Source organism: Oncorhynchus tshawytscha, linkage group LG02 (assembly GCF_018296145.1).
Source record: "Oncorhynchus tshawytscha isolate Ot180627B linkage group LG02, Otsh_v2.0, whole genome shotgun sequence".
NCBI classification, from domain to species: Eukaryota; Metazoa; Chordata; class Actinopteri; order Salmoniformes; family Salmonidae; genus Oncorhynchus; species Oncorhynchus tshawytscha.
Genome location: NC_056430.1, coordinates 29,362,945 through 29,389,199, shown reverse-complemented (window position 1 = coordinate 29,389,199; position 26,255 = coordinate 29,362,945). Strand labels below are relative to the sequence as shown.

The 26,255-nt window shown below is 46.7% G+C and overlaps 1 protein-coding gene across 5 annotated transcripts in view; it reads right to left on the bottom strand.

Annotated features, from left to right (window-relative positions):
• The window catches only part of LOC112237451 (myoD family inhibitor), a 58,250-nt gene that overhangs the window by 13,213 nt on the left and 18,782 nt on the right, over positions 1-26,255 (bottom strand). For 3 of the 5 annotated variants that reach the window (XM_042296261.1, XM_042296264.1, XM_042296263.1), the window contains exons 3-4: positions 13,905-14,042; positions 4,100-4,426 (exon numbers count right to left, since the gene is read on the bottom strand). In XM_042296261.1, coding sequence (XP_042152195.1) covers positions 4,100-4,426; positions 13,905-14,028 — 451 coding nt within the window. In that variant the 5' untranslated portion in view covers positions 14,029-14,042. Of the gene's footprint in view, positions 1-1,176; positions 3,925-4,099; positions 4,427-13,904; positions 14,043-26,255 lie in introns of those variants that run through there. The other 2 variants (XM_042296257.1, XM_042296252.1) reach the window with 1 other exon arrangement.

Sequence of the window (26,255 nt, the reverse complement as noted above, 5' to 3'; positions counted from 1 at the left end):
TTGCTTCAATATATCCACAAAAAGTAAAACTTCCTCATAATGCCATCTATTTTGTGACGTGCACCAGTCTCTCCTGCAGCAAAGCACTGCCACAACTAGATGCTGCCACCCCCATGCTTCACGGTTGGGATGGTGTTCTTCGGCTTGCAAGCCTCCCCCTTTTTCCTCCAAACATTAACGATGGTCATTATGGCCAAACAGTTCTATTTATGTTTCATCAGACCAGAGGACATTTCTCCAAAAAGTACGATCTTTGTCCCCATGTACAGTTGCAAAACGTAGTCTGGCTTTTTTATGGCGGTTTTGGAGCAGTGGCTTCTTCCTTGCTGAGCGGCCTTTCAGGTTATGTCGATATATGACTTGTTTTACTGTGGATATAGATACTTTTGTACCTGTTTCCTCCAGCATCTTCACAAGGTCCTTTGTTGTTGTTCTGGGATTGATTTTCACATTTTGCACCAAAGTACGTTAATCTCTAGGAGACAGAATGCTTCTCCTTCCTGAGCGGTATGACAGCTGCGTGGTCCCATGGTGTTTGTACTTGCGTACTATTGTTTGTACAGATGAACGTGGTACCTTCAGGCGTTTGGAAATTGCTCCCAATGATTAACCTTTTTCTGAGATCTTGACTGATTTCTTTTGATTTTCCCATGATGTCAAGCAAAGAGGCAGTGAGTTTGAAGGTAGGCTTTGAAATACATCCACAGGTACACCTCCAATTGACTCAAGTTGTCAATTAGCCTATCAGAAGCTTCTAAAACCATGACATCATTTTCTGGAATTTTCCAAGCTGTTTATAGGGACAGTCAACTTAGTGTATGTAAACTTCTGACACACTGGAATTGTGATACAGTGAATTATTATAAGTGAAATAATCTGTCTGTAAACAATTGTTGGAAAAATGACTTGTGTCATGCACAAAGTAGATGTCCTAACCGACTTGCCAAAACTATAGTTTGTTAACAAGAAATTTGTGGAGTGGTTGAAAAAAATAGTTTTAATGACTCCAACCTAAGTGAATGTAAACTACCGACTTCACCTGTATCTCTCAAATTCCCACTTCTGATTTCCAGTTTTATTTTCCATTAAAAACAGTCTACATTGTTAAGACTAGGCATATTTCCAGGGCTTTACTCAACAATGACTTGGATGTACAATATGACACCTCTCTCTACATCATTTGTAATCCAGAATAAAACTTTAATGCATCTTTTCAATCTTACCTTAATCTCCATGTAGATGTACAGTTAGCTCTTTCATCAGAGATTCCTAGTATTCCCAATAAGGCATGTCTTTCATTACTAGTTACAGTAATACAATACAGATTATCTATCTGTAAAGTCTGTAGTCTTTGGAATCAAGCAATTGGCTAGTTTGATTAGTCATAGCCTACAACCAAGTTTAAAACCTTCCACAGAATATAGGATATAAAGATTCAGCAACAGCAAACTCCGATTTGCTTTGGTGATTCTGAGAGACAAAGGGCCCTATTCAATCTGCATCGCGGAAGTTCAGCTCTACAGCATGATTGACTACATTCACGGTAAATGCTGCAAATGCCCAGTCAGAAATTACCTTCAAATACATAGAGCTGAATCTGTAGCGCTTCAGAGTTTCAGATTGAATAGACCCCAAAGTCATAAGAGGAACAACACAGTTGTTGCTGAGGGCAATCAGGACCCACTGGGTATAAAATATACAAACATAATCTTAGTAGAAAAATACATATCTCATGAGTTGCTGGGCAGAAAAGGGTATGTGTTGGAGTGTGCAGGATCTATTCTATTATGATAAAACTAATATACTTACCATACAAAATGCTAGCATATGGATCATACTTAGCATAATATCCGCAGATATTCTAAATGAAATGACATTTTGAAGAACGACTGCTTTGCAGCGAGAGAGGTTGGAACTGATAACATAGAAATGTGATTTCACATTGGAAGAGAAATGCAAATATCTAAACTAAAATCTACACAAAATAAGATGGATTAATAGAATTTTTTTTGCAAAGGAGAGACAATCCAGGCCTGGAGTAAAGCAGAGGCCTTCCGTTCACATACTGTACAGTACAAGAGAATGAGCAGATCAGGTAAAAGCATTGAGAGTTTGAATGATCTCTTCCTGTCTATCAGTTAGTAACCATCTGTAATCCGTTTACAGCCAGACATATAGACAGTTACAGAAAGATGAAAGACGAGCTCTCCTTTCACATGTTTGAGTCAGATGGAGGATGTGTCGATTGTTTGGTCGGTCAACAACGCCCCTACAAACACTGCAGACTTTGGTTTCAGCCCAGCACTATTCAACTCATCAACTAACCATAAAATCTCGATTAGCTGAATCAGGTGTGCTAATGCTGGCTATGGAACAAAATGTTTGTAGCAGTAGCTAGGTTTTCATCCAATTAGAGACAGATGTTCATGCAAATATTCTAGAATTCGCATAAAGAAAATATGCGCATATAAATCAGTGCCTGATAAAGCAGTGACACAAAATGTACTTTTCCGCTCCAGTTTTCATGTACCAAATATAAATCCAAATCTAACATCTAAAGTAAATCTAAAGTGTTTCCATTGCATTTTCAACTCTACCAATAGTTTAGTCACAAAAACTGCTGTGTTAAATAACTCTGGTCTTGGCAGATGAGCTCCAGCCACCAGCTCTCAGATACCGTGCAGGTAGGTTCGTCTACATGATACGGTTATTATGGATAAGAGGGAGAATATTTGTACTTGTCAAATGGCAGTCAAGCGTCGATCATCACTTCACCATTTCTCACATAATACATTTTACCGCCACAAAAAGATCCCACCATGTCGGCATTTTTGTATTTTTTTTTTACAAATCTTCACAGCTATCCTGATTTTTGTTAATACGGTACGACTTCACTCGCATAAACTTTGTATGGAAACGTAGTTAGTGTTGACGCGTTTCCATTGGTTTGTAGCCAAGCCCCCTACTCCCAGTCCTAGTCATCTACAGTAGACACACCCTCCACACAGGACCGTGCACGCTGAGAAAAACGGTTAGCACTCAAACTGGAAGCCTTTAACCTTGCCAAGGACAAACTAGGGTTCTGCTCCCATCTGAGCGACCATTTTCCTATTACTCTGCTGTCTTATCTACAGAAACACTGAAATCCTGTTAAATGGAGCCATTTTCTCATTTGCCTGCGAGGTCATTTTCATGCATGGAGAGATCCATTCATTGTGCTGCTGAGCCTCTGGAGACAGGGGGTTCTGCTGTAAGAAGAGACAGCTCACTGAGACAGATCACTGAGGGTCCAAAGGAAGTCCAGAGAGAGAAGCCGTTCAGAACCATCGCTGGAGCACAGCTAGCATGGTGTATACACATCTGCATAGCAATGGGAGATATCCATAATTCTCCTTAACAGGCAACACAGAAGAGAGGTGAGCAGGACAAGCCAAAGAGTAGTCCATGTCCTTTGATTGGTCAATTCCAATGGATTGTCCACAACATTGACCAATGCCAGCACTTGATCTTGGTCAAAGCCAATGATATGTCCTTACATGGACCAATGGCAACTCTCAATATGTCCTCAATATTGGCCAATGATCCTGCCCCTCCACTACCCTGTCTACTGAGCCTGGGCTTTGTCTGTGTGAGACAGAGAGATATCACCCACTGCAGTTTGGGAGGCTCAGGAGGAGAAACAGAGGCCACAGCACTCCATACAGATCTCCAGGCAGTCTGCAGACTCGCAGCACGCGTCAATGATCCCACAGTCCATGTCACATGGCAGCTCACAGTCGCCGCACTCCTCCGAGGCGCAGCAGCAGCAGAAGCACGCCGAGTTGTCCCCCGCACACGAACCACAGGTGGCACAGTCCAACACGATGTTACACAGAGTCAGGAACTCACAGAACAGACAGGCCAGGATACAGTGAACACAACAGTCTGAGGGAGAGATGGGGAGTTATTCATCTTTATTTGGCCTGCTAAGTTGGTTTGGAATGCATACTGTTTGGGAGAGGATGGGGGAGACGGGATGGAGAATAATAAGAGATGAGACATAGGAGGAGGGAGGAAGTGCAGGATACAGTGAGATAGACTAGATCAGGTAGCAACTCACCTTCCTGTACCTCTGTAGGTATCTGGGAGCTGTTGCTCTTGGAGGAGCTCTTGCTCCTCTTGCTGCTCTGAGAGGTGATGGAGGGGTTGGACTGGAGCTTCGTGGAGTTCTTCATCCCCGACGAGGAGGAGGAAGAGGCTGCTTTAGGGAGGGAGCCAGGGGCAGGCCGATCACAGGGGCCTCCGTTCCTCACTCTGTTGGTGTGAGGGGCGTGCGTGCAGTTGGGGCAGTGTGTGTGAAGCTTGGCTCCGTCTCGTGGTTGGCTGGTTGGCTGTGTTAGGCAGGGTTGGGCAGGGTGGATGTGGGTGGATCGAGCCTGGGGCTGACCTGAGGACAGGAACAAAGAAAGAAAAGAAAAACATTTACAATAGTTGCTTTCGTTGTAATAGCGGGACACATGGGAAACGTAGTCATTGATACAGCAGGCCTCAATGGCTCCTGGGAAGGGCCATGTGTATTATGATGACTTCTGACCCGGCTCGTCTAGATGCTTACACGACAACCCACAGACAGACACTCTACGCTAATGTCCTCTCCTCTCCCCTCCTCTCACTGACATGAATAAACAAGAACAAGTTGGTGGGAGAAACGTGTCTTGGACACAACATCATTACAGAGAATCCCCATAGGAAATAGGCCTTCAGTTTGGCCAGGTCAAATTCATAGAACATTAAGAATCTATTCAAATCATTCACCAAGGACAACTGGTACTTCATGGTCTACCACTGGCAGCTGCACATTGCTAGGTGCACCCTGCATTCATATGTCACTCATGACTGTGATGCATATATGGTTGCTAGTTTTAGGGTTTTGATTTATGTGAACAGAGGGGCTGAAATGGCTTGGTTCTCTCTCCTCACAGTCTCAAATGTAGGCTACACACACACACACAACCCTGGTGTGTTTACAACCTACAAACCCTCTACTGTTCCTCCTTTAACTCAGACCAGGGTTGATCTTGGCTGTCCAACGTGCACCTCTTCGTATATTTTACTCTGAGCAGTGCCACCAATACTCATTTCCTGAGGTGTGAAAGCACACCACCTCTGTCAAAACAAACACCTTGAAAAATATATGATATATTATGATAATATTTAATACCATCCTTTCGAGGCCCTAAATATTTTCTTGACCTGAACACACAGATGGAGAGAGGTGTGACTTCACAGGGTAGAAAACCACTGCAGGACGTCCAGAGAGAAACACACACACAGACACACACACCGGGGGCTGAGATGCAGTGAGGCCTAGCGGGCAGTAAAACCGTCCATTAGACAATCATTCAGAGACAGATAACCCTGCTAGGGCTGTTTTGATTGGCCCATGGCCGGGGTCACACAACCAATCGAGTGTGATTAAAGATTCTTTCATTCAGCGTTTTCTAACCCCATTCCAGATGTCTGGCAACCCACGGGTTAGTGTGAGTGTGTGTGTGTGTGGGGAAAAAATATTGCGTCTTCTGAAGTATGTCATAAGTCAATACCTGCTGCTCTGCTGTTATGTCTCTTTTCTCCTTTTTCCTCCTTCTCTCCCCCTCGCTCTCCTTCTTTCTCCCCCACTCTCTTTCCCTCGCTCCTTCTCTCTCCCCCACTCTCTCCCTCGCTCCTTCTCTCTCTCCTCTCTCCCCCACTCTCTCTCCTTCTCTCTCCCCCACTCTCTCTCCTTCTCTCTCCCCCACTCTCTCTCCTTCTCTATCCCCCTCTCTCTCTCCTCTCTCCCCACTCTCCTTCTCTCCCCACTCTCCTTCTCTCCCCACTCTCCTTCTCTGTCTCTCCCCCACTCTCTCTCCTTCTCTCTCCCCCTCTCTCTCCTTCTCTCTCCCCCCACTCTCTCTCCTTCTCTATCCCCCTCTCTCTCTCCTCTCTCCCCACTCTCCTTCTCTCCCCCACTCTCTCTCCTTCTCTCTCCCCCCCACTCTCTCTCCTTCTCTATCCCCCTCTCTCTCTCCTCTCCCCACTCTCCTTCTCTCCCCACTCTCCTTCTCTCCCCACTCTCCTTCTCTGTCTCTCCCCACTCTCCTTCTCTGTCTCTCCCCCTCGCTCTTTGTCTCTCCCCCTCGCTCTTTGTCTCTCCCCCTCGCTCTTTGTCTCTCCCCCTCGCTCTTTGTCTCTCCCCCTCGCTCTTTGTCTCTCCCCCTCGCTCTTTGTCTCTCCCCCTCGCTCTTTGTCTCTCCCCCTCGCTCTTTGTCTCTCCCCCTCGCTCTTTGTCTCTCCCCCTCGCTCTTTGTCTCTCCCCCTCGCTCTTTGTCTCTCCCCCTCGCTCTTTGTCTCTCCCCCTCGCTCTTTGTCTCTCCCCCTCGCTCTTTGTCTCTCCTCCTCGCTATCCCCCGGTCTTTCACTTTAACCATTCGCACATTTTAAAGATACAGTACAATGCTGTGTAGTACATTACAGCATAACGGTTTGGTTCTGTCTAGAGGAGGAGAAGAGAGAGCGAGGGATGGTGAGTAGAGGAGGAGACAGGATGTGTGGCCACCATTGTTCTCCAAATGATCGGTAAGGAGGAACAGTCAGACCCATCCAAACCCTGGACCCCAGAGAGAGAGAATCTGCCCTAAAAACCATGTCTCAGCTTTTCACTTCACTAGAAGACATGCACACGCACACACACAGACACGCACACACACACGCACACACACAGAGAGAGACATAATTGCAGCCACCAACCCTAATCAGAGTCAGTTTTAGTGAAACCACACAGAGCGATGCCTTTACCCCACATCTCTCTGCTAGTCATTCTCTAAGTAGCACAGCACATGCCGTCCATGTCTGGTTGCCAGTACATTCCTCTGGTTGGTAAAGACAACAGCAGCAGGAATATTGTTTGTTTCTTGATTGCCATTTGAGTCTTTAAAAAAGGATTGCTGGAAATGGAACAAGGGATGACTTCCTTCTAACTAGACAGAGAGAGAGTTCAAATGGTGTCTGGATATTATTTAGAGTGGTATGAGAGTTCATTCACCCCTCTCCCCTGTGTGTGGGTGTCGGTGGGGGTGTGTGTGTGTGGGCAGTAAACAGGCGGGTCTCTTGGGCATCTAGCAGCCAGACAGACAGACTGACTAGGTTTCAGAGGAGTCATGACTGTCTCCATATAAAGCCTAAGGACAAACAACAAGGCTGGCACACACACAGAGAGAGAGAGAGAGAGAGAGAGAGAAACAGCTCTTTGTGCAACACACCCTGCGATAGAGAGTGTGCGTGTATGTGTTTGTGAGATAGAGAAACAGACGACAGTGTGTGAGAGAAAGATGTGTTCTGCGGATCTACACCCCTAAGCTTTGGCTGCCTTGTCTATTTTGGGTCAGGAGTGATGTAAGGGCGTGCCACACAAACACAATGATTCAGCAGCACATAGTTAAAAATAAGAACAAATAAAAAGCCAAATGACTGTGGGCTTAGCATGATGAAACTGGCACACCACAAACTGAAGGAGAAGAGGGGAGAAACACAGAGCAGGAAGGAGGGTGAGTCAATAGTGTAGCCTGGGCCGGAGAATGCAAGAATATGTACAAAACAGTGTGTGAGGGGAAACAGAGCGAGAGACAGAGAGAGTGTTAATTTTGATTGTTTATTTCACTTTTGTTTATTATCTATTTCACTTGCTTTGGCAATGTTAACATGTTTCCCATGCCAATAAAGCCCTTGAATTGAGAGAGAGAGACAGGGTGAGACTGGGAGAGGAAGAGAGGCCCAGTGTAGGCCCAGCCTGTTGCCTGCAGCGATGGGGGTGTGGTATGTCTGGCTTGAGAGAGGGTGAATCACAGTCGGCTGAATGCTCACCTCTACCTCCCCTCCCCTCCCCCTCCCTCTCTCCCCAAATCCCTCCATTCACTCACCTCCCATTACCCTCCAAACTGCCAACCTCCCCCTCCCTCCAAATCCCACCACCTCCCCTTCAGTCACCTCCCTCCCACTACCTCCCCTTCAGTCACCTCCCTCCCACCACCTCCCCTTCAGTCACCTCCCTCCCACCACCTCCCCTTCAGTCACCTCCCTCCCACCACCTCCCCTTCAGTCACCTCCCTCCCACCACCTCCCCTTCAGTCACCTCCCTCCCACCACCTCCCCTTCAGTCACCTCCCACCCACCACCTCCCCTTCAGTCACCTCCCTCCCACCACCTCCCCTTCAGTCACCTCCCTCCCACCACCTCCCCTTCAGTCACCTCCCTCCCACCACCTCCCCTTCAGTCACCTCCCTCCCACCACCTCCCCTTCAGTCACCTCCCACCCACCACCTCCCCTTCAGTCACCTCCCTCCCACCACCTCCCCTTCAGTCACCTCCCTCCCACCACCTCCCCTTCAGTCACCTCCCTCCCACCACTCTAGACTTGAGGCTATGATTACTACTGATCACTGCACATCTCTACCTTTCCAACCTCCCTCCTCCTACCTCCCTCTTTCCCCACTTTTCCTCCCTCTCTCCTTCAGTGACTCAGCAGTCTGACCAGTAGACAGTAAACAGAGTGCTGTTGATGCCAGACCAGCTGAACTCGGTCAGAGCTGTGAGGGACATGTTGGGAACCTGTTTTCCCTCCCTACATATAGAACAGAAACACCTGAGTGACGCCCAGAACTGTTACTACAGATCACAGCTAATCACAACTAAGTGCTTTACATGGTAAGTACTGTCACCTTGTCCTTCCACTGTCACCTCATTCACCACCAATGGGACTTGATGAGGACTGGGAGGTGGGGGGTGTTAAAATGTGTGACCCCTCACAAACACTGACCTCATAAGCCCCTGGCTGCTTCAGCTCATTTCAATAACAATCTCTACAGGGATGGGGACTCTAATCTCAGGAGAGCAGAGTGTGGTATTTCTAAAGAGTGGTATTCCAATGGAAGTGTGGCTTATTTCCCTATACAGAGTGGGCAATGGGGGCTGAGAGAGGATAAACGCCCTACTTAACTGGGAGAATGGGGTGAAAATATGGAGAGAGGGAGGGAGGAGAGAGGGAGAGAGGAGAGAGGGAGAGAGGAGAGAGCAGAGAGGGAAGGAGGAGAGAGCAGAGAGGGAGAGAGGAGAGAGGGAGAGAGGAGAGAGGGAGAGAGGAGAGAGGGAGAGAGGGAAGGAGGAGAGAGCAGAGAGGGAAGGAGGAGAGAGCAGAGAGGGAAGGAGGAGAGAGCAGAGGGGGAAGGAGGAGAGAGCAGAGGGGGAAGGAGGCGAGCGGAGAGGAGAGGAGGAGAGAGGGAGAGAGGAGAGAGGGAGAGAGGAGAGAGGGAGAGAGGAGAGAGGAGAGAGGAGAGAGGAGAGAGGGAGAGAGGAGAGAGGGAGAGAGGAGAGAGGGAGAGAGGAGAGAGGAGAGGAGGAGGAGAGAGAGGGAGAGAGGAGAGAGGGAGAGAGGAGAGAGGGAGAGAGGAGAGAGGGAGAGAGGAGAGAGGGAGAGAGGGAATGAGGAGAGAGCAGAGAGGGAAGGAGGAGAGAGCAGAGAGGGAAGGAGGAGAGAGCAGAGAGGGAAGGAGGAGAGAGCAGAGAGGGAAGGAGGAGAGAGCAGAGGGGGAAGGAGGCGAGCGGAGAGGAGAGGAGGAGAGAGCAGAGAGGGAAGGAGGAGAGAGCAGAGAGGGAAGGAGGAGAGAGCAGAGAGGGAAGGAGGAGAGAGCAGAGAGGGAAGGAGGAGAGAGCAGAGAGGGAAGGAGGAGAGAGCAGAGGGGGAAGGAGGCGAGCGGAGAGGAGAGGAGGAGAGAGCAGAGAGGGAAGGAGGAGAGAGCAGAGAGGGAAGGAGGAGAGAGCAGAGAGGGAAGGAGGAGAGAGCAGAGAGGGAAGGAGGAGAGAGCAGAGAGGGAAGGAGGAGAGAGCAGAGGGGGAAGGAGGCGAGCGGAGAGGAGAGGAGGAGAGAGCAGAGAGGGAAGGAGGAGAGAGCAGAGAGGGAAGGAGGAGAGAGCAGAGAGGGAAGGAGGAGAGAGCAGAGAGGGAAGGAGGAGAGAGGGAAGGTGGAAAGCGTGAAAGGTAAGATAGAGGAGAGAGGGAAGGAGGAGAGAAGTAAGGTGGAAAGGGTGAAAGGTAAGACAGAGGAGAGGGAAGGGGAAAGAATGGGTCAGAAGTAAAGTTGGGGTTAGGTGTCACTCTTTCCAGGCTCTGTGTGCGTGTGTGTGTGTGTGTGTGTGTGTGTGTGTGTGTGTGTGAGAGAGAGAGAGAGAGAGAAGCAAGAGGAGGATGAGGAAAAGGAGAGATTAATCACAGACTACTGTGTGTGTGTGTGAAGGAGGAGGAAGAGGAGGATGAGGACAGATCAATCTCAGACTGGTGTGTAATTAAAGGCACTGTGTCACAATCCTGTTACATTTTACACCAGCGACACTCTAACCTGGTCCACATCCCCTTTAATGAGCCCAACATCATACTGACCTCACCAAGCTGTCAACTCAGCCTTTCCACTGCACTGTTGTGTGTGTGTGATTGTACGCCTTACAACTAAAACGTTAACTAAATATTGCTCCATTTCAGCTGTTATTAACTTGTCTGTATGGAGCATTTTCTGACTGAAGTTGTACAAATGAGTCATGAGGACTGATGAATCCCTGTGGGTCCTTAACTCTCTGTGTTCCACTGTGGCACCAGACAAAGGGAGTGAGTGAGGGAATGTGAGTGAGGGTCTGACAGAGAGGTGGTGGTGATGGTGGTTAGAGTAGCAGCAGAGCAGACCTGAGGTTTGGATGAAAACAGTTCCAAACATACAAGAGTACCCCCAAAGGAGAGGTCAGTCACGAGTCAGCTTTTCACCCCTCCCACCCCGCTACTTACTGGCAGGGTGTATAGGACTGTGACAGGTCACTCACACTGACGTAAGAGCTTGACTGATGCTTTACTGAATCAATGTGCTAGAGACACAGAAACACACCACTCAACTACTGAAGAGAACAGCATACACACACATGCAGGCACAGCACACACAAACCTGTGCACACACTCGTGCATGCACTTACGCACTTGTGCACACATGCGCCACATTAACACACACCCGTTAACAGCTCTCTCTGCACATTAGTCTCAGACAGCTTGTCAGAGGCCCAGCGCCAGACACATGCTACAGCCATGATGTCATCACTGTGAGACAGAGCATCTGGGTTGCAGAATGCAATCTCGCTTCTGTTTTCCTCCACACACGTGTCATTTACATGATGACATCACGGCACATACACACAGACATCTAGTCAACTAGTAGCAGCAAGAGGCACAAGTTCATATTTGATATAATCAGTAGACAGGCCAAACTCTCCCTCTCTTTATGGCTGTGGTTGTAGCAGAGTAAGAGGATCTAGAAAGTTAGTCACAGTGTTGCTGATGATACAATAGTGTTCAATTTACGACTTCGACACACACGCATGCACAAAAACACACATACACACACACTCACATAATACGAGCCCCCAGACTGACTCACCAGCCATCTGCATCAGCAGAGAAAAGCAGGCGTAACAGAGATGACATTGCTTATAGATGCTGATCTAAGGTCTGTTTTGATTTCTTCCCCTAATGGTTAAGGTTAGGCTTGGGGAAGGGAAAGCTGATCCTAGATATGTACACCAGAGTGGGAGGAGGGTTTGAAAGGAGGTGTAGATGATGGATTGAGGGAGGTATAGGGGGGTGGAGGGAGGTATGGAAGGAGGGAGGTATAGGGGGATGGAGGGAGGTATAGGGGGTGGAAGGAGGGAGGTATAGGGGGTGGAAGGAGGGAGGTATAGGGGGTGGAAGGAGGGAGGTATAGGGGGTAGAAGGAGGGAGGTATTGGGGGATGGGGCGTGGTATAGGGGGCTGGAAGGAGGGAGGTATAGGGGGATGGAGGGGAGGTATAGGGGGTGGAAGGAGGGAGGCATAGGGGGTGGAAGGAGGGAGGTATAGGGGTGGAAGGAGAGAGGTATAGGGGGTGGAAGGAGAGAGGTATAGGGGTGGAAGGAGAGAGGTATTGGGGGATGGGGCATGGTATAGGGCGAAGGAGGTAGGTATAGGGGGATAGAGGAAGGTGTGAGATGGATAGAGGGAGGTATAGGGGGATGGAGGGAGGTACAGGGGGATGAAGGTATAGGGGGTAATGAGGTACAGGGGGATGGAGGAAGGTGTGAGATGGATAGAGGGAGGTATAGGTGGAAGGAGGTATGGGGGTAATGAGGTACAGGGGGATGGAGGAAGGTGTGAGATGGATAGAGGGAGGTATAGGTAGAAGGAGGTATAAGTGGTAATGAGGTACAAGGGGATGGAGGAAGGTGTGAGATGGATAGAGGGAGGTATAGGTGGAAGGAGGTATAGGGGTAATGAGGTACAGGGGGATGGAGGAAGGTGTGAGATGGATAGAGGGAGGTATAGGTGGAAGGAGGTATAGGGGTAATGAGGTACAGGGGGATGGAGGAAGGTGTGAGATGGATAGAGGGAGGTATAGGTGGAATGAGGTATAGGGGGTAATGAGGTACAGGGGGATGGAGGAAGGTGTGAGATGGGGCTTGAACATTTTGTCTGTAGTCTAGTAACTCTTGCAGCACAGTGTATGGAGCTGATTTTATGGGGGACATAAAATAAGAGAAGAATGTTGAATACAGACCCAGACTAATACGCACACGCACACACAAAAATCCCACAGAAACCTGTCTCATAAGTATTTCAACATTACCCGGCCCAATTCCCCCATAACCCTAAATACTGTCCTAGTATTACCCAATCTCTCTCTCTCTCTCTCTCTCTCTGACACAGCCTCTTAAACACACCATCATTACAGCTCCTGGAGTTACTTTGTGGTAGCTCAGTAACTATCAGTAAGTAGCTCTCGTTGCTTGGAGCAGAGGACCCCTGGCCGGACTACAGTGGGATGATGTGTGTGTGGATAGGGGTTTTGGCGGAGACAGGAAGGTATGTGTGTATCAGTATATTTGTGTACAGTATCTGTATGTTATTGATGCCAAGGCTGCTTTTCCAGCAGGAAGTGAATGCAGTACTGTATTGGGGGACCATATGGTGTTAGGGGGTCAGTGAAGGACATCTGTTCAGCTCTGTGAACCACCTTTACCGTTTGGACTTCTTGTGACCCATCAACGAAACAAACCAGTGTTTCTAGCCAGGACCAGGCCTTGAACTGTGACCCCTCTAATCAGGTCTGGCGATACACTGTAAGCCCAGGTCTATATTACTACATAAACTATGGTTCATACTTCACAAAGATGCCCAAGAGAATACGGGGGAGAGATGGACACGTCCAAAAACTATACTGTCAGAGTCACCTAGGTACAGTAGTCATAGCGACTCCCAGCAATCACAGTTACCACCAAACAGAGAGGAAATAGTCAAATGGAGGAGAGGTGTTTCATTTGGCTGCAGCATGTGGCGTTTTGCATGTAGACACGTGTACTTTAGCAATTTGGAAACTAACAGGCAGGTATCCTAGTGGTTAGAGCGTTGGACCAGTAACCGAAAGGTTGCTAGATCGAATCCCTGAGCTGACAAGGTAAAAATCTCTTGTTCTGCCCACTGCTCCCCAGTAGGCCATCATTGTAAATAAGAATTTGTTTAACATGCCTATTTAAAAATTAAAAATATTTAAACTTTATTTTTAATTTTTAAATCCCTCTGTTGACAATTCAATTCAGAGGCATGAGAGAGTGTGTATCTAACCTATTTCTTAGGGCTGTGTGTGTTCATTCAGGGTCCAGACGGTGTGACTCACAACACCGGGGCTGGAGCCCAAACAATCAAAGGCATTTATGTATTTGTATGTGTGTGCGTGAGAGAGCGTGTACATATGTGCAGACAGACGTGTGTGTGTGTGTGTGTGTGTGCGTATGCTTGTGTATGTACGTGTGTGTGTGTGTGTAACTCACAGGTAATGCTCTTGCTAGGTGTCGTCAGGTCCGGCTGTGAGAGACTGTTGTTGTTGTTGCCGTTCTCCGCGTCTCCTAGCAACCCCTCTGGTTTAACCTTTGGCCTCTCGATGAGGGGCTCCATGCTCCTGTCCAAATCTGGAGGTAACAGAGAGAGAGGAGAGACAGACAGAGGGACAGGACCAATGTTCCCTCTAAGCTGCGTGGGCGCACATCTCCCCACAGACTGCCACACTGAAGAAATGACGCGCAGAGAAGCACAAGATTGAACTTCACTCAACTTTCTAGAGTTTTCCCCATTAGTTAACACTATCACCGTTTCCCCGTTAGTTAACACTATCACCGTTTCCCCGTTAGTTAACACTATCACCGTTTCCCCGTTAGTTAACACTATCACCGTTTCCCCGTTAGTTAACACTATCACCGTTTCCCCGTTAGTTAACACTATCACCGTTTCCCCATTAGTTAACACTATCACCGTTTCCCGTTAGTTAACACTATCACCGTTTCCCGTTTCCCGTTAGTTAACACTATCACCGTTTCCCGTTAGTTAACACTATCACCGTTTCCCGTTAGTTAACACTATCACCGCGTTTCCCGTTAGTTAACACTATCACCGTTTCCCGTTAGTTAACACTATCACCGTTTCCCGTTAGTTAACACTATCACCGTTTCCCGTTAGTTAACACTATCACCGTTTCCCGTTAGTTAACACTATCACCGTTTCCCCATTAGTTAACACTATCACCGTTTCCCTGTTAGTTAACACTATCACTGTTTCCCCGTTAGTTAACACTATCACCGCTATCACCGTTTCCCCGTTAGTTAACACTATCACCGTTTCCCCGTTAGTTAACACTATCACCGTTTCCCTGTTAGTTAACACTATCATACGTAATTTCCAGTCACAACTTGCAGACTTGTTACCGTGTTGCTGTGCGCTTGTGCGTTTTGTTGCCAACCTTACTTTGCTACCTGACATTCCTGGGTGTGGCATGGGGTTTAATGTTAGATCCCTTACTTCAAAGGCAGTTATAGTCAATGAACTTCACTGATCATAATGGATGTGATTGGCCTGACTGGTGTCACTGGTCAAAGTTTACGGTTTTTACTTTTTAATTACCGTTTACATTTTTGGTTTTTCCCTCAACTTTTTTACTCTGGACGCTTTATCTGGACGTGATTCGTCAGGACCTCCAACATCCGAAGCTAAGTAGTAACATTAACATGATGCTTTATCTGGACGTGATTCGTCAGGACCTCCAACAGCCGAAGCTAAGTAGTAACATTAACATGATGCTTTATCTGGACGTGATTCGTCAGGACCTCCAACAGCCGAAGCTAAGTAGTAACATTAACATGATGCTTTATCTGGACGTGATTCGTCAGGACCTCCAACATCCGAAGCTAAGTAGTAACATTAACATGATGCTTTATCTGGACGTGATTCGTCAGGACCTCCAACATCCGAAGCTAAGTAGTAACATTAACATGATGCTTTATCTGGACGTGGTTCGTCAGGACCTCCAACAGCCGAAGCTAAGTAGTAACATTAACATGATGCTTTATCTGGACGTGATTCGTCAGGACCTCCAACATCCGAAGCTAAGTAGTAACATTAACATGATGCTTTATCTGGACGTGATTCGTCAGGACCTCCAACAGCCGAAGCTAAGTAGTAACATTAACATGATGCTTTATCTGGACGTGATTCGTCAGGACCTCCAACAGCCGAAGCTAAGTAGTAACATTAACATGATGCTTTATCTGGACGTGATTCGTCAGGACCTCTAGTTAGTTTTAGTTTAGTTTTTCAGCTCAGCTATCCCCATTGAGACCGTGTCTGTGCCTCGACCTGGGTTGGGCAAAACTTAGCAATCTCACTAGGATAAAGACCTCCTCCATTCCTGTCATTATTGAAAGAGATTGTGATACCTCACATCTCAAAATAGGGCTAATTAATGTTAGATCCCTTACTTCAAAGGCAGTTATAGTCAATGAACTAATCACTGATCATAATCTTGATGTGATTGGCCTGACTGAAACATGGCTTAAGCCTGATGAATTTACTGTGTTAAATGAGGCCTCACCTCCTGGCTACACTAGTGACCATTTCCCCCGTGCATCTCGCAAAGGCGGAGGTGTTGCTAACATTTATGATAGCAAATTTCAATTTACAAAAAAAATGGCGTTTTCGTCTTTTGAGCTTCTAGTCATGAAATCTATGCAGCCTAATCAATCACTTTTTATAGCTACTGTTTACAGGCCTCCTGGACCATATACACCGTTCCTCATTGAGTTCCCTGAATTCCTATCGGACCTTGTAGTCATAGCAGATAATATTCAAATTTTTGGTGACTTTAATATTCACATGGAAAATCCACATCCACAGACCCACTCCAAAAGGCTTTCGGAGCCATCATCATCTCAGTGGGTTTTGTCCAACATGTCTCTGGACCTACTCACTGTCACAGTCATATTCTGGACCTAGTTTTGTCCCGTGGAATAAATGTTGTGAATCTTAATGTTTTTCCTCATAATCCTGGACTATCGGACCACCATTTTAATACATTTGCAATCGCAACAAATAATCTGCTCAGACCCCAACCAAGGAGCATCAAAAGTCGTGCTATAAATTCACAGACAACACAAAGATTCCTTGATGTCCTTCCAGACTCCCTCTGTCTACCCAAGGACGTCAGAGGACAAAAATCAGTTAACCACCTAACTGAGGAACTCAATTTAACCTTCCGCAATATCCTAGATGCAGTTGCACCCCTAAAAACTAAAAACATTTCTCCTAAGAAACTAGCTCCCTGGTATACAGAAAATACCCGAGCTCTGAAGCAAGCTTCCAGAAAATTGGAACGGAAATGGCGCCACACCAAACTGGAAGTCTTCCGTCTAGCTTGGAAAGACAGTACCTTGCAGTATCGAAGAGCCCTCACTGCTGCTCGATCATCCTATTTTTCCAACTTAATTGAGGAAAATAAGAACAATCCGAAATGTATGTTTTATACTGTCACAGAGCTAACTAAAAAGCAGCATTCCCCAAGTGAGGATGGCTTTCACTTCAGCAGTAATAAATTCATGAACTTCTTTGAGGAAAAGATCATGATCATTAGAAAGCAATTTACGGACTCCTCTTCAAATCTGCATCAGTTTGTTATATCTGGAGTACTTCTCTTGTCTTATCCGGTGTCCTGTGTGAATTTGCTCTCTCTAATTCTCTCTTTCTTTCTCTCTCTTGGAGGACCTGAGCCCTAGGACCATGCCTCAGGAATACCTGGCATGATGACTCCTTGCTGTCCCCAGTCCACCTGGCCGTGCTGCTGCTCCAGTTTCAACTGTTCTGCCTGCGGCTATGGAACCCTTCACGCGATGTACTACCTGTCCCAGACCTGCTGTTTTCAACTCTCTAGAGACAACAGGAGCGGTAGAGATACTCTGAATGATCGGCTATGAAAAGCCAACTGTCATTTACTCCTGAGGTGTTGACTTGCTGCGCCCTCGACAACTACTGTGATTATTATTATTTGACCCTGCTGGTAATTTATGAACATTTGAACATCTTGGCCATGTTCTGTTATAATCTCCACCCAGCACAGCCAGAAGAGGACTGGCCACCCCTCATAGCCTGGTTCCTCTCTAGGTTTCTTCCTAGGTTTTGGCCTTTCTAGGGAGTTTTTCCTAGCCACCGTGCTTCTACAGCTGCATTGCTTGCTGTTTGGGGTTTTAGGCTGGGTTTCTGTACAGCACTTTGAGATATCAGCTGATGTACGAAGGGCTATATTTAATTTGATCAACATTTCCCTGTTAGTTAACAGAGGCAACCTTGCCCTGTTAACACTATCACCGTTTCCCTGTTAGTTAACAGAGGCAACCTTGCCCTGTTAACACTATCAACGTGTCACTTTACTGTGGGAATCCTGATCAAATCAAAGCAATATTAGCCACTTTTAACGCAACATACCAAAACAAAATGAACTATGCAAGACTTAGTATGCAAAACTAACTATGCAAGGGATTTTGTTGTAGGTAGAACACATCGGAGTAGGATTCTATTGCATTGACATGCCCTTACTCTACACAGACTGGTGCAGCATAACCAATCAGAGCTACAGTAGGCCTATATACAAATGGATCATTGCCATATGGATCTGTGCCATTTACTTTGAACTGGACTGTGTTTACTGCATGAGCAATAGTGAGTAGATGCACTTGTTTTGAGATCAAAGCCAGAGCTGCATTTAACCACGTGTGTACATTTGTTCATATTCTTTGCTAGTTAGAGTTATTAGCCCAGTTATAGATTTTATAGTATATTGTAGTTTGTAGTCAGCAATAAGGGAGTGATTACTTCCTACAAGATTATAAAAGTGTACATTTCTAGACATTATGAAAATCAAGTCAGGTAAAGAGCTTTTTTTCTCTTAAAGGGACAGTGCTGTATTTTGAGACGACTGTTAAACTACTGTTAAACTAATTTAAACAGGTACAGCAGTAAACACGTGCCGGAAGTTACACTGAAGCTCAGCAGACCTGAAAATTGCTCAGTGATTAACATTTTTTTGAGGGAACATTGGACAAGACACACATTCATCTGGAGGTGAGAGAGAGAAGAGAGACTGGGACAGGACACACATTCATCTGGAGGTAACAGAGAGAGAAGAGAGACTGGGACAGGACACACATTCATCTGGAGGTAACAGAGAGAGAAGAGAGACTGGGACAGGACACACATTCATCTGGAGGTAACAGAGAGAGAAGAGAGACTGGGACAGGACACACATTCATCTGGAGGTAACAGAGAGAGAAGAGAGACTGGGACAGGACACACATTCATCTGGAGGTAACAGAGAGAGAAGAGAGACTGGGACAGGACACACATTCATCTGGAGGTAACAGAGAGAGAGAAGAGAGACTGGGACAGGACACACATTCATCTGGAGGTAACAGAGAGAGAAGAGAGACTGGGACAGGACACACATTCATCTGGAGGTAACAGAGAGAGAAGAGAGACTGGGACAAGACACACATTCATCTGGAGGTAACAGAGAGAGAAGAGAGACTGGGACAGGACACACATTCATCTGGAGGTAACAGAGAGAGAAGAGAGACTGGGACAGGACACACATTCATCTGGAGGTAACAGAGAGAGAAGAGAGACTGGGACAGGACACACATTCATCTGGAGGTAACAGAGAGAGAAGAGAGACTGGGACAGGACACACATTCATCTGGAGGTAACAGAGAGAGAAGAGAGACTGGGACAGGACACACATTCATCTGGAGGTAACAGAGAGAGAAGAGAGACTGGGACAGGACACACATTCATCTGGAGGTAACAGAGAGAGAAGAGAGACTGGGACAGGACACACATTCATCTGGAGGTAACAGAGAGAGAAGAGAGACTGGGACAGGACACACATTCATCTGGAGGTAACAGAGAGAGAAGAGAGACTGGGACAGGACACACATTCATCTGGAGGTAACAGAGAAGAGAGAAGAGAGACTGGGACAGGACACACATTCATCTGGAGGTAACAGAGAGAGAAGAGAGACTGGGACAGGACACACATTCATCTGGAGGTAACAGAGAGAGAAGAGAGACTGGGACAGGACACACATTCATCTGGAGGTAACAGAGAGAGAAGAGAGACTGGGACAGGACACACATTCATCTGGAGGTAACAGAGAGAGAAGAGAGACTGGGACAGGACACACATTCATCTGGAGGTGACAGAGAGAGAAGAGAGACTGGGACAGGACACACATTCATCTGGAGGTAACAGAGAGAGAAGAGAGACTGGGACAGGACACACATTCATCTGGAGGTAACAGAGAGAGAAGAGAGACTGGGACAGGACACACATTCATCTGGAGGTAACAGAGAGAGAAGAGAGACTGGGACAGGACACACATTCATCTGGAGGTAACAGAGAGAGAAGAGAGACTGGGACAGGACACACATTCATCTGGAGGTAACAGAGAGAGAAGAGAGACTGGGACAGGACACACATTCATCTGGAGGTAACAGAGAGAGAAGAGAGACTGGGACAGGACACACATTCATCTGGAGGTAACAGAGAGAGAAGAGAGACTGGGACAGGACACACATTCATCTGGAGGTAACAGAGAGAGAAGAGAGACTGGGACAGGACACACATTCATCTGGAGGTAACAGAGAGAGAAGAGAGACTGGGACAGGACACACATTCATCTGGAGGTAACAGAGAGAGAAGAGAGACTGGGACAGGACACACATTCATCTGGAGGTAACAGAGAGAGAAGAGAGACTGGGACAGGACACACATTCATCTGGAGGTAACAGAGAGAGAAGAGAGACTGGGACAGGACACACATTCATCTGGAGGTAACAGAGAGAGAAGAGAGACTGGGACAGGACACACATTCATCTGGAGGTAACAGAGAGAGAAGAGAGACTGGGACAGGACACACATTCATCTGGAGGTAACAGAGAGAGAAGAGAGACTGGGACAGGACACACATTCATCTGGAGGTAACAGAGAGAGAAGAGAGACTGGGACAGGACACACATTCATCTGGAGGTAACAGAGAGAGAAGAGAGACTGGGACAGGACACACATTCATCTGGAGGTAACAGAGAGAGAAGAGAGACTGGGACAGGACACACATTCATCTGGAGGTAACAGAGAGAGAAGAGAGACTGGGACAGGACACACATTCATCTGGAGGTAACAGAGAGAGAAGAGAGACTGGGACAGGACACACATTCATCTGGAGGTGACAGAGAGAGAAGAGAGACTGGGACAGGACACACATTCATCTGGAGGTAACAGAGCGAGAAGAGAGACTGGGACAGGACACACATTCATCTGGAGGTAACAGAGAGAGAAGAGAGACTGGGACAGACTGGAGGTGACAGGACACACATTCATCTGGAGGTAACAGAGAGAGAAGAGAGACTGGGACAGGACACACATTCATCTGGAGGTAACAGAGAGAGAAGAGAGACTGGGACAGGACACACATTCATCTGGAGGTAACAGAGAGAGAAGAGAGACTGGGACAGGACACACATTCATCTGGAGGTAACAGAGAGAGAAGAGAGACTGGGACAGGACACACATTCATCTGGAGGTAACAGAGAGAGAAGAGAGACTGGGACAGGACACACATTCATCTGGAGGTAACAGAGAGAGAAGAGAGACTGGGACAGGACACACATTCATCTGGAGGTAACAGAGAGAGAAGAGAGACTGGGACAGGACACACATTCATCTGGAGGTAACAGAGAGAGAAGAGAGACTGGGACAGGACACACATTCATCTGGAGGTGACAGAGAGAGAAGAGAGACTGGGACAGGACACACATTCATCTGGAGGTAACAGAGAGAGAAGAGAGACTGGGACAGGACACACATTCATCTGGAGGTAACAGAGAGAGAAGAGAGACTGGGACAGGACACACATTCATCTGGAGGTAACAGAGAGAGAAGAGAGACTGGGCAGGACACACATTCATCTGGAGGTAACAGAGAGAGAAGAGAGACTGGGACAGGACACACATTCATCTGGAGGTGACAGAGAGAGAAGAGAGACTGGGACAGGACACACATTCATCTGGAGGTAACAGAGAGAGAAGAGAGACTGGGACAGGACACACATTCATCTGGAGGTAACAGAGCGAGAAGAGAGACTGGGACAGGACACACATTCATCTGGAGGTGACAGAGAGAGAAGAGAGACTGGGACAGGACACACATTCATCTGGAGGTAACAGAGCGAGAAGAGAGACTGGGACAGGACACACATTCATCTGGAGGTAACAGAGAGAGAAGAGAGACTGGGACAGGACACACATTCATCTGGAGGTGACAGAGAGAGAAGAGAGACTGGGACAGGACACACATTCATCTGGAGGTAACAGAGAGAGAAGAGAGACTGGGACAGGACACACATTCATCTGGAGGTAACAGAGAGAGAAGAGAGACTGGGACAGGACACACATTCATCTGGAGGTAACAGAGAGAGAAGAGAGACTGGGACAGGACACACATTCATCTGGAGGTAACAGAGAGAGAAGAGAGACTGGGACAGGACACACATTCATCTGGAGGTAACAGAGAGAGAAGAGAGACTGGGACAGGACACACATTCATCTGGAGGTAACAGAGAGAGAAGAGAGACTGGGACAGGACACACATTCATCTGGAGGTAACAGAGCGAGAAGAGAGACTGGGACAGGACACACATTCATCTGGAGGTAACAGAGAGAGAAGAGAGACTGGGACAGGACACACATTCATCTGGAGGTAACAGAGAGAGAAGAGAGACTGGGACAGGACACACATTCATCTGGAGGTAACAGAGAGAGAAGAGAGACTAGGACAAAGGCAATACACATTCACAAAGCCTTTATGAAGGCTACTTAAAAAGGCTATAAACTGTTCTACTTGAATTCTTCTGAAGTTATTGAATGTCTCCTCTTCCTCCAGACATGTTGCTGAGAACAGCTGAAACATCAATATTTTATCACTGTAGCTGCTTTGTTCTGTCTTTGATAGAGTTGCCAATGTACTCAAGGACTACCACATATAATACACATGGACCGAGAACACACACACACACACACTGTTTCATACTGTAGATTCCACTAACAGGACATATCCCTTCTGCCATTGAACGTCTACTGCCATTTCCAACCTTCAAGCTGTTCACTGGATGGGACAGACTGTATAATTACTCCTCTCCCTCAAAGAGAGAGTGAGTGAGAACATCATTGTGTGAGGGAGTGTATGTGTGATGTGTGTGTGTGTGTGTGTGTGTGTGATGTGTGTGTGTGCATCTGGAGACAGTAAAATCCAACCCCTTTAGACTGTTTAGGGGTGTATGTGAAACCTGCATTGAAACCTGCATTGTGTTTGTGAGGACATATATAGTGCATTAAATGTATGTGAGGACATATGTATATAGTGCATTAAATGTATGTGAGGACATATGTATATAGTGCATTAAATGTATGTGAGGACATATGTAACATATGTATGTGTTTTATATGCGCCTGCTGGAGCCAGGCAGTCCATAATGAAGCTGTAATTATGCAGGGCAACACACACAGGTTGTGGGCCTCAGAGGTGCAGACTCATTCCTGGGCAAATGGGAGCCAGCTGGGTTTGATCTGCCAACACACACACACACACACACACACACACACACACACCATCTCCTGCGGAAGGCCTCAACCACCCCAGCCCCGTTTATTTACTCTACTCTCTCTTCTCTATCCTGTCTCTTCCTCCCTCCTGCTTCTCAGTCTCTCACTCTTCTGTCCTCAACTCCTTCCCCTCTATTTTACCACTCTTTCCCCTATCTTTCTTCATCCTTCCCTCACTCCCTCCCATCGTGGTGAAGTAGGTATACATGGACTCCCCTAAGCAGTCAGCCGCTGCCTGCTAACAGTGACCACAGCAGCAGTTCTGATCTACTGCACCTCTACTCACTATTTATCATCCCCATACATTTAGTTCTCACATAAGATACACAACTTCAAGCCACACACTTCATGACCCCCTCTTCTCTTTCTTTCTCTCTCGCTACTCTTCCTCCCATCTGGACCATAAGACTCCTACTCTCATCAGAAACACACAGGGAAGGGGAAACACATTAGACTACATTATAGAGTGAGACAGATCCTGTTCAAACAGCTTTTCAGAGTGTTTGTTTGTAGAGGAGCCAGAAGGTCCAAGAGAGAGTTCTGAGCAAAGACGCCACGTCTCTACCGCAGGCGCCACGTCTCTACCGCAGGCGCCACGTCTCTACCGCAGGCGCCACGCCTCTACCGCAGGCGCCACGCCTCTACCGCAGGCGCCACGCCTCTACCGCAGGCGCCACGCCTCTACCGCAGGCGCCACGCCTCTACCGCAGGTCATGTCTCTACTACAGACACCATGTTGTTTCTCTGTGGTTTATAAAAACCCAAGGTGCCTCACTCGCTAATATTTTCTACTTTTTTAACAGCTTATTTAAAACTGCGGTTGGGAGAACTTTAAAAGCCATCTTTAAAACTACTGTAAACGTCTGCTTTTACGGAAAAGATTGGTTCCTTTGTCCGTAACCACATGTTGCAGTATATTCTTTAACTGTGTTGTTGCAAAATCAAATGTATTACCACACTCTCGTTGTGTGTTAACTTTGCTAAAAAAGGTTTCTGGGAAGCTGTGTCTGTCACGACTTCCGCCGAAGTCGGCTCCTCTCCTTGTTCGGGCGGCGTTCAGCGTCACCGGCTTTCTAGTCGGCTCCTCTCCTTGTTCGGGCGGCGTTCGGCGTCACCGGCTTTCTAGCCATCGCCGCTCCATTTTTCATGTATCCATTTGTTTTGTCTTGTTCCCTGCACACCTGGTTTTCATTCCACAATCAATCTACATGTATTTATTCCTCTGTTCCCCATCATGTCTTTGTGTTATGTGTGTATTGTTGATGCACCAGACTGGCTTGTTTTTTCCGTGTTATTTTTCACAAAGATGTTTATTGTTAAACATAATTCTTGTGACTGCTTTGCACGTTTTGCACTTTTGCCTAAATAAAGTGTGCGCCTGTTCTCAAATCTCTGCTGTCCTGCACCTGACTTCGCTACCAGTACGCACACATCTGACAGTGTCCTTACAAACAGTACACATGAACTACAACACAGTAGCCATTTTCAAGGTGAGAATGCCTGCACTGTTATTTCCTCTTTCCTTTATATTTTAGTGAGCAAAATCCAATACTCTCAACTAAAATCCATATTTGACTTTTGAGACATCAAAAACCCTCAAACAACATGGTAGAAGTAAACATGTTTACACAGAGAAACTAATCATCATCATTATTATTAATATCAAAGCCAGCAAAACAACATGCTAGGATAAATAGGAAATATGTGTGTGTGTGTGTTCTCACTGCGAGTGTTGACCTGGATGTGAGCAGGATCATAGAAGAGGGGAAATGCTTCCTCTACACCCTGTCGCTCCCCCGCTCACACACTGCCCCATATACAGAGACACACACTCCCTGTGTCCCTCCTCCGCATGTGGAAGACATTTCAAAGGCAGCGGCCGCCATGCTGCTTCCATTATAGTCAATCAGGGCCTGAACCAGATATTAAAGCACTAGCCAGGGGAGCCGCCGTCAATACACTGACTGTTCTCTGTGTGTGTGTGTGTGTGTGTGTGTGTGTGTGTGTGTGGTTCTGAAGTATGTGTGTCTGAAAATCAGTGGCATCTATTGTTCACTCTATTGTTGTATCATTCTTTCTATCTATACTGAACAAAAATATGAACACAAGTGTTGGTCCCATAGTTCATGAGCTGAAATAAAAGATCCCAGAAATTTTCTGGAGGCACAAGAATATTATTTTGCTAAAATTTTGTGCACACATTTGTTTATATCCCTGTTAGTGAGCCTTTCTCCTTTGCCAAGATAATCTGACAGTTGTGGCATATCAAGAAGCTGATTAAACAGCATGATCATTACACAGGTGCACCTTGTCCTGTAGGCAATACAAATATGCAGTTTTGTCACAACACAATGCCACAGATGTCTCAAGTTGTGAGGGAGCGTGCAATTGGCATGCTGAGTGCAGGAATGTCCACCAGAGCTATTGCCAGATAATTGAATGCTAATGTCTCTACCATAAGCCGTATCCAACGTCATTTTAGAGAATTTGACAGTATGCCCAACCAGCATCACAACCACATGTAACCATGGTAGCCCAGGACCTCCACATCCGGCTTCTTTACCTGAGAGATTGTCTGAGACCAGCCACCCGGACAGCTGATGAAACTGAGGAGTATTTCTGTCGTAATAAAGCCCTTTTGTGGGGAAAAACTAATTCTCAAAAACCCCTGCCCAGTCATGTGAAATCCATAGATTATAGGGCCTAATGATTCTATTTCAATTGACTGATTTCCTTATATGAACTGGAACTCAGTAAAATTATTGAAATTGTTGCATTTATATTTTTGTTCAGTATATCAGCATTCTATCAATAATTCTATCATTCAATATCTTGTTCTATCGTTCTTTTTATCTATCCTGTACCTTGAACAGTTCTTATCGTTTCTCGTAGACATGAGGGTTAAACACCAAAACAAATGGGTTGTGCCTCCAAGCCCTTGTCTGCCCTTAGTAAGCCACCACCATTGGACCAAAACAAATCTGAACCCAATATCAAATGTGACTAGAGCCAATTCTATGCTGGCACTCATGCAAAACCCCCAAACCACCAAACCGTGAAGTGATTTCCGAGATCTGAGAATGATGAATCTCTAATTCAAATCAGACCAAAGTAATCAAGCAATGCTGGAGCTAGCTGTGTATACACAC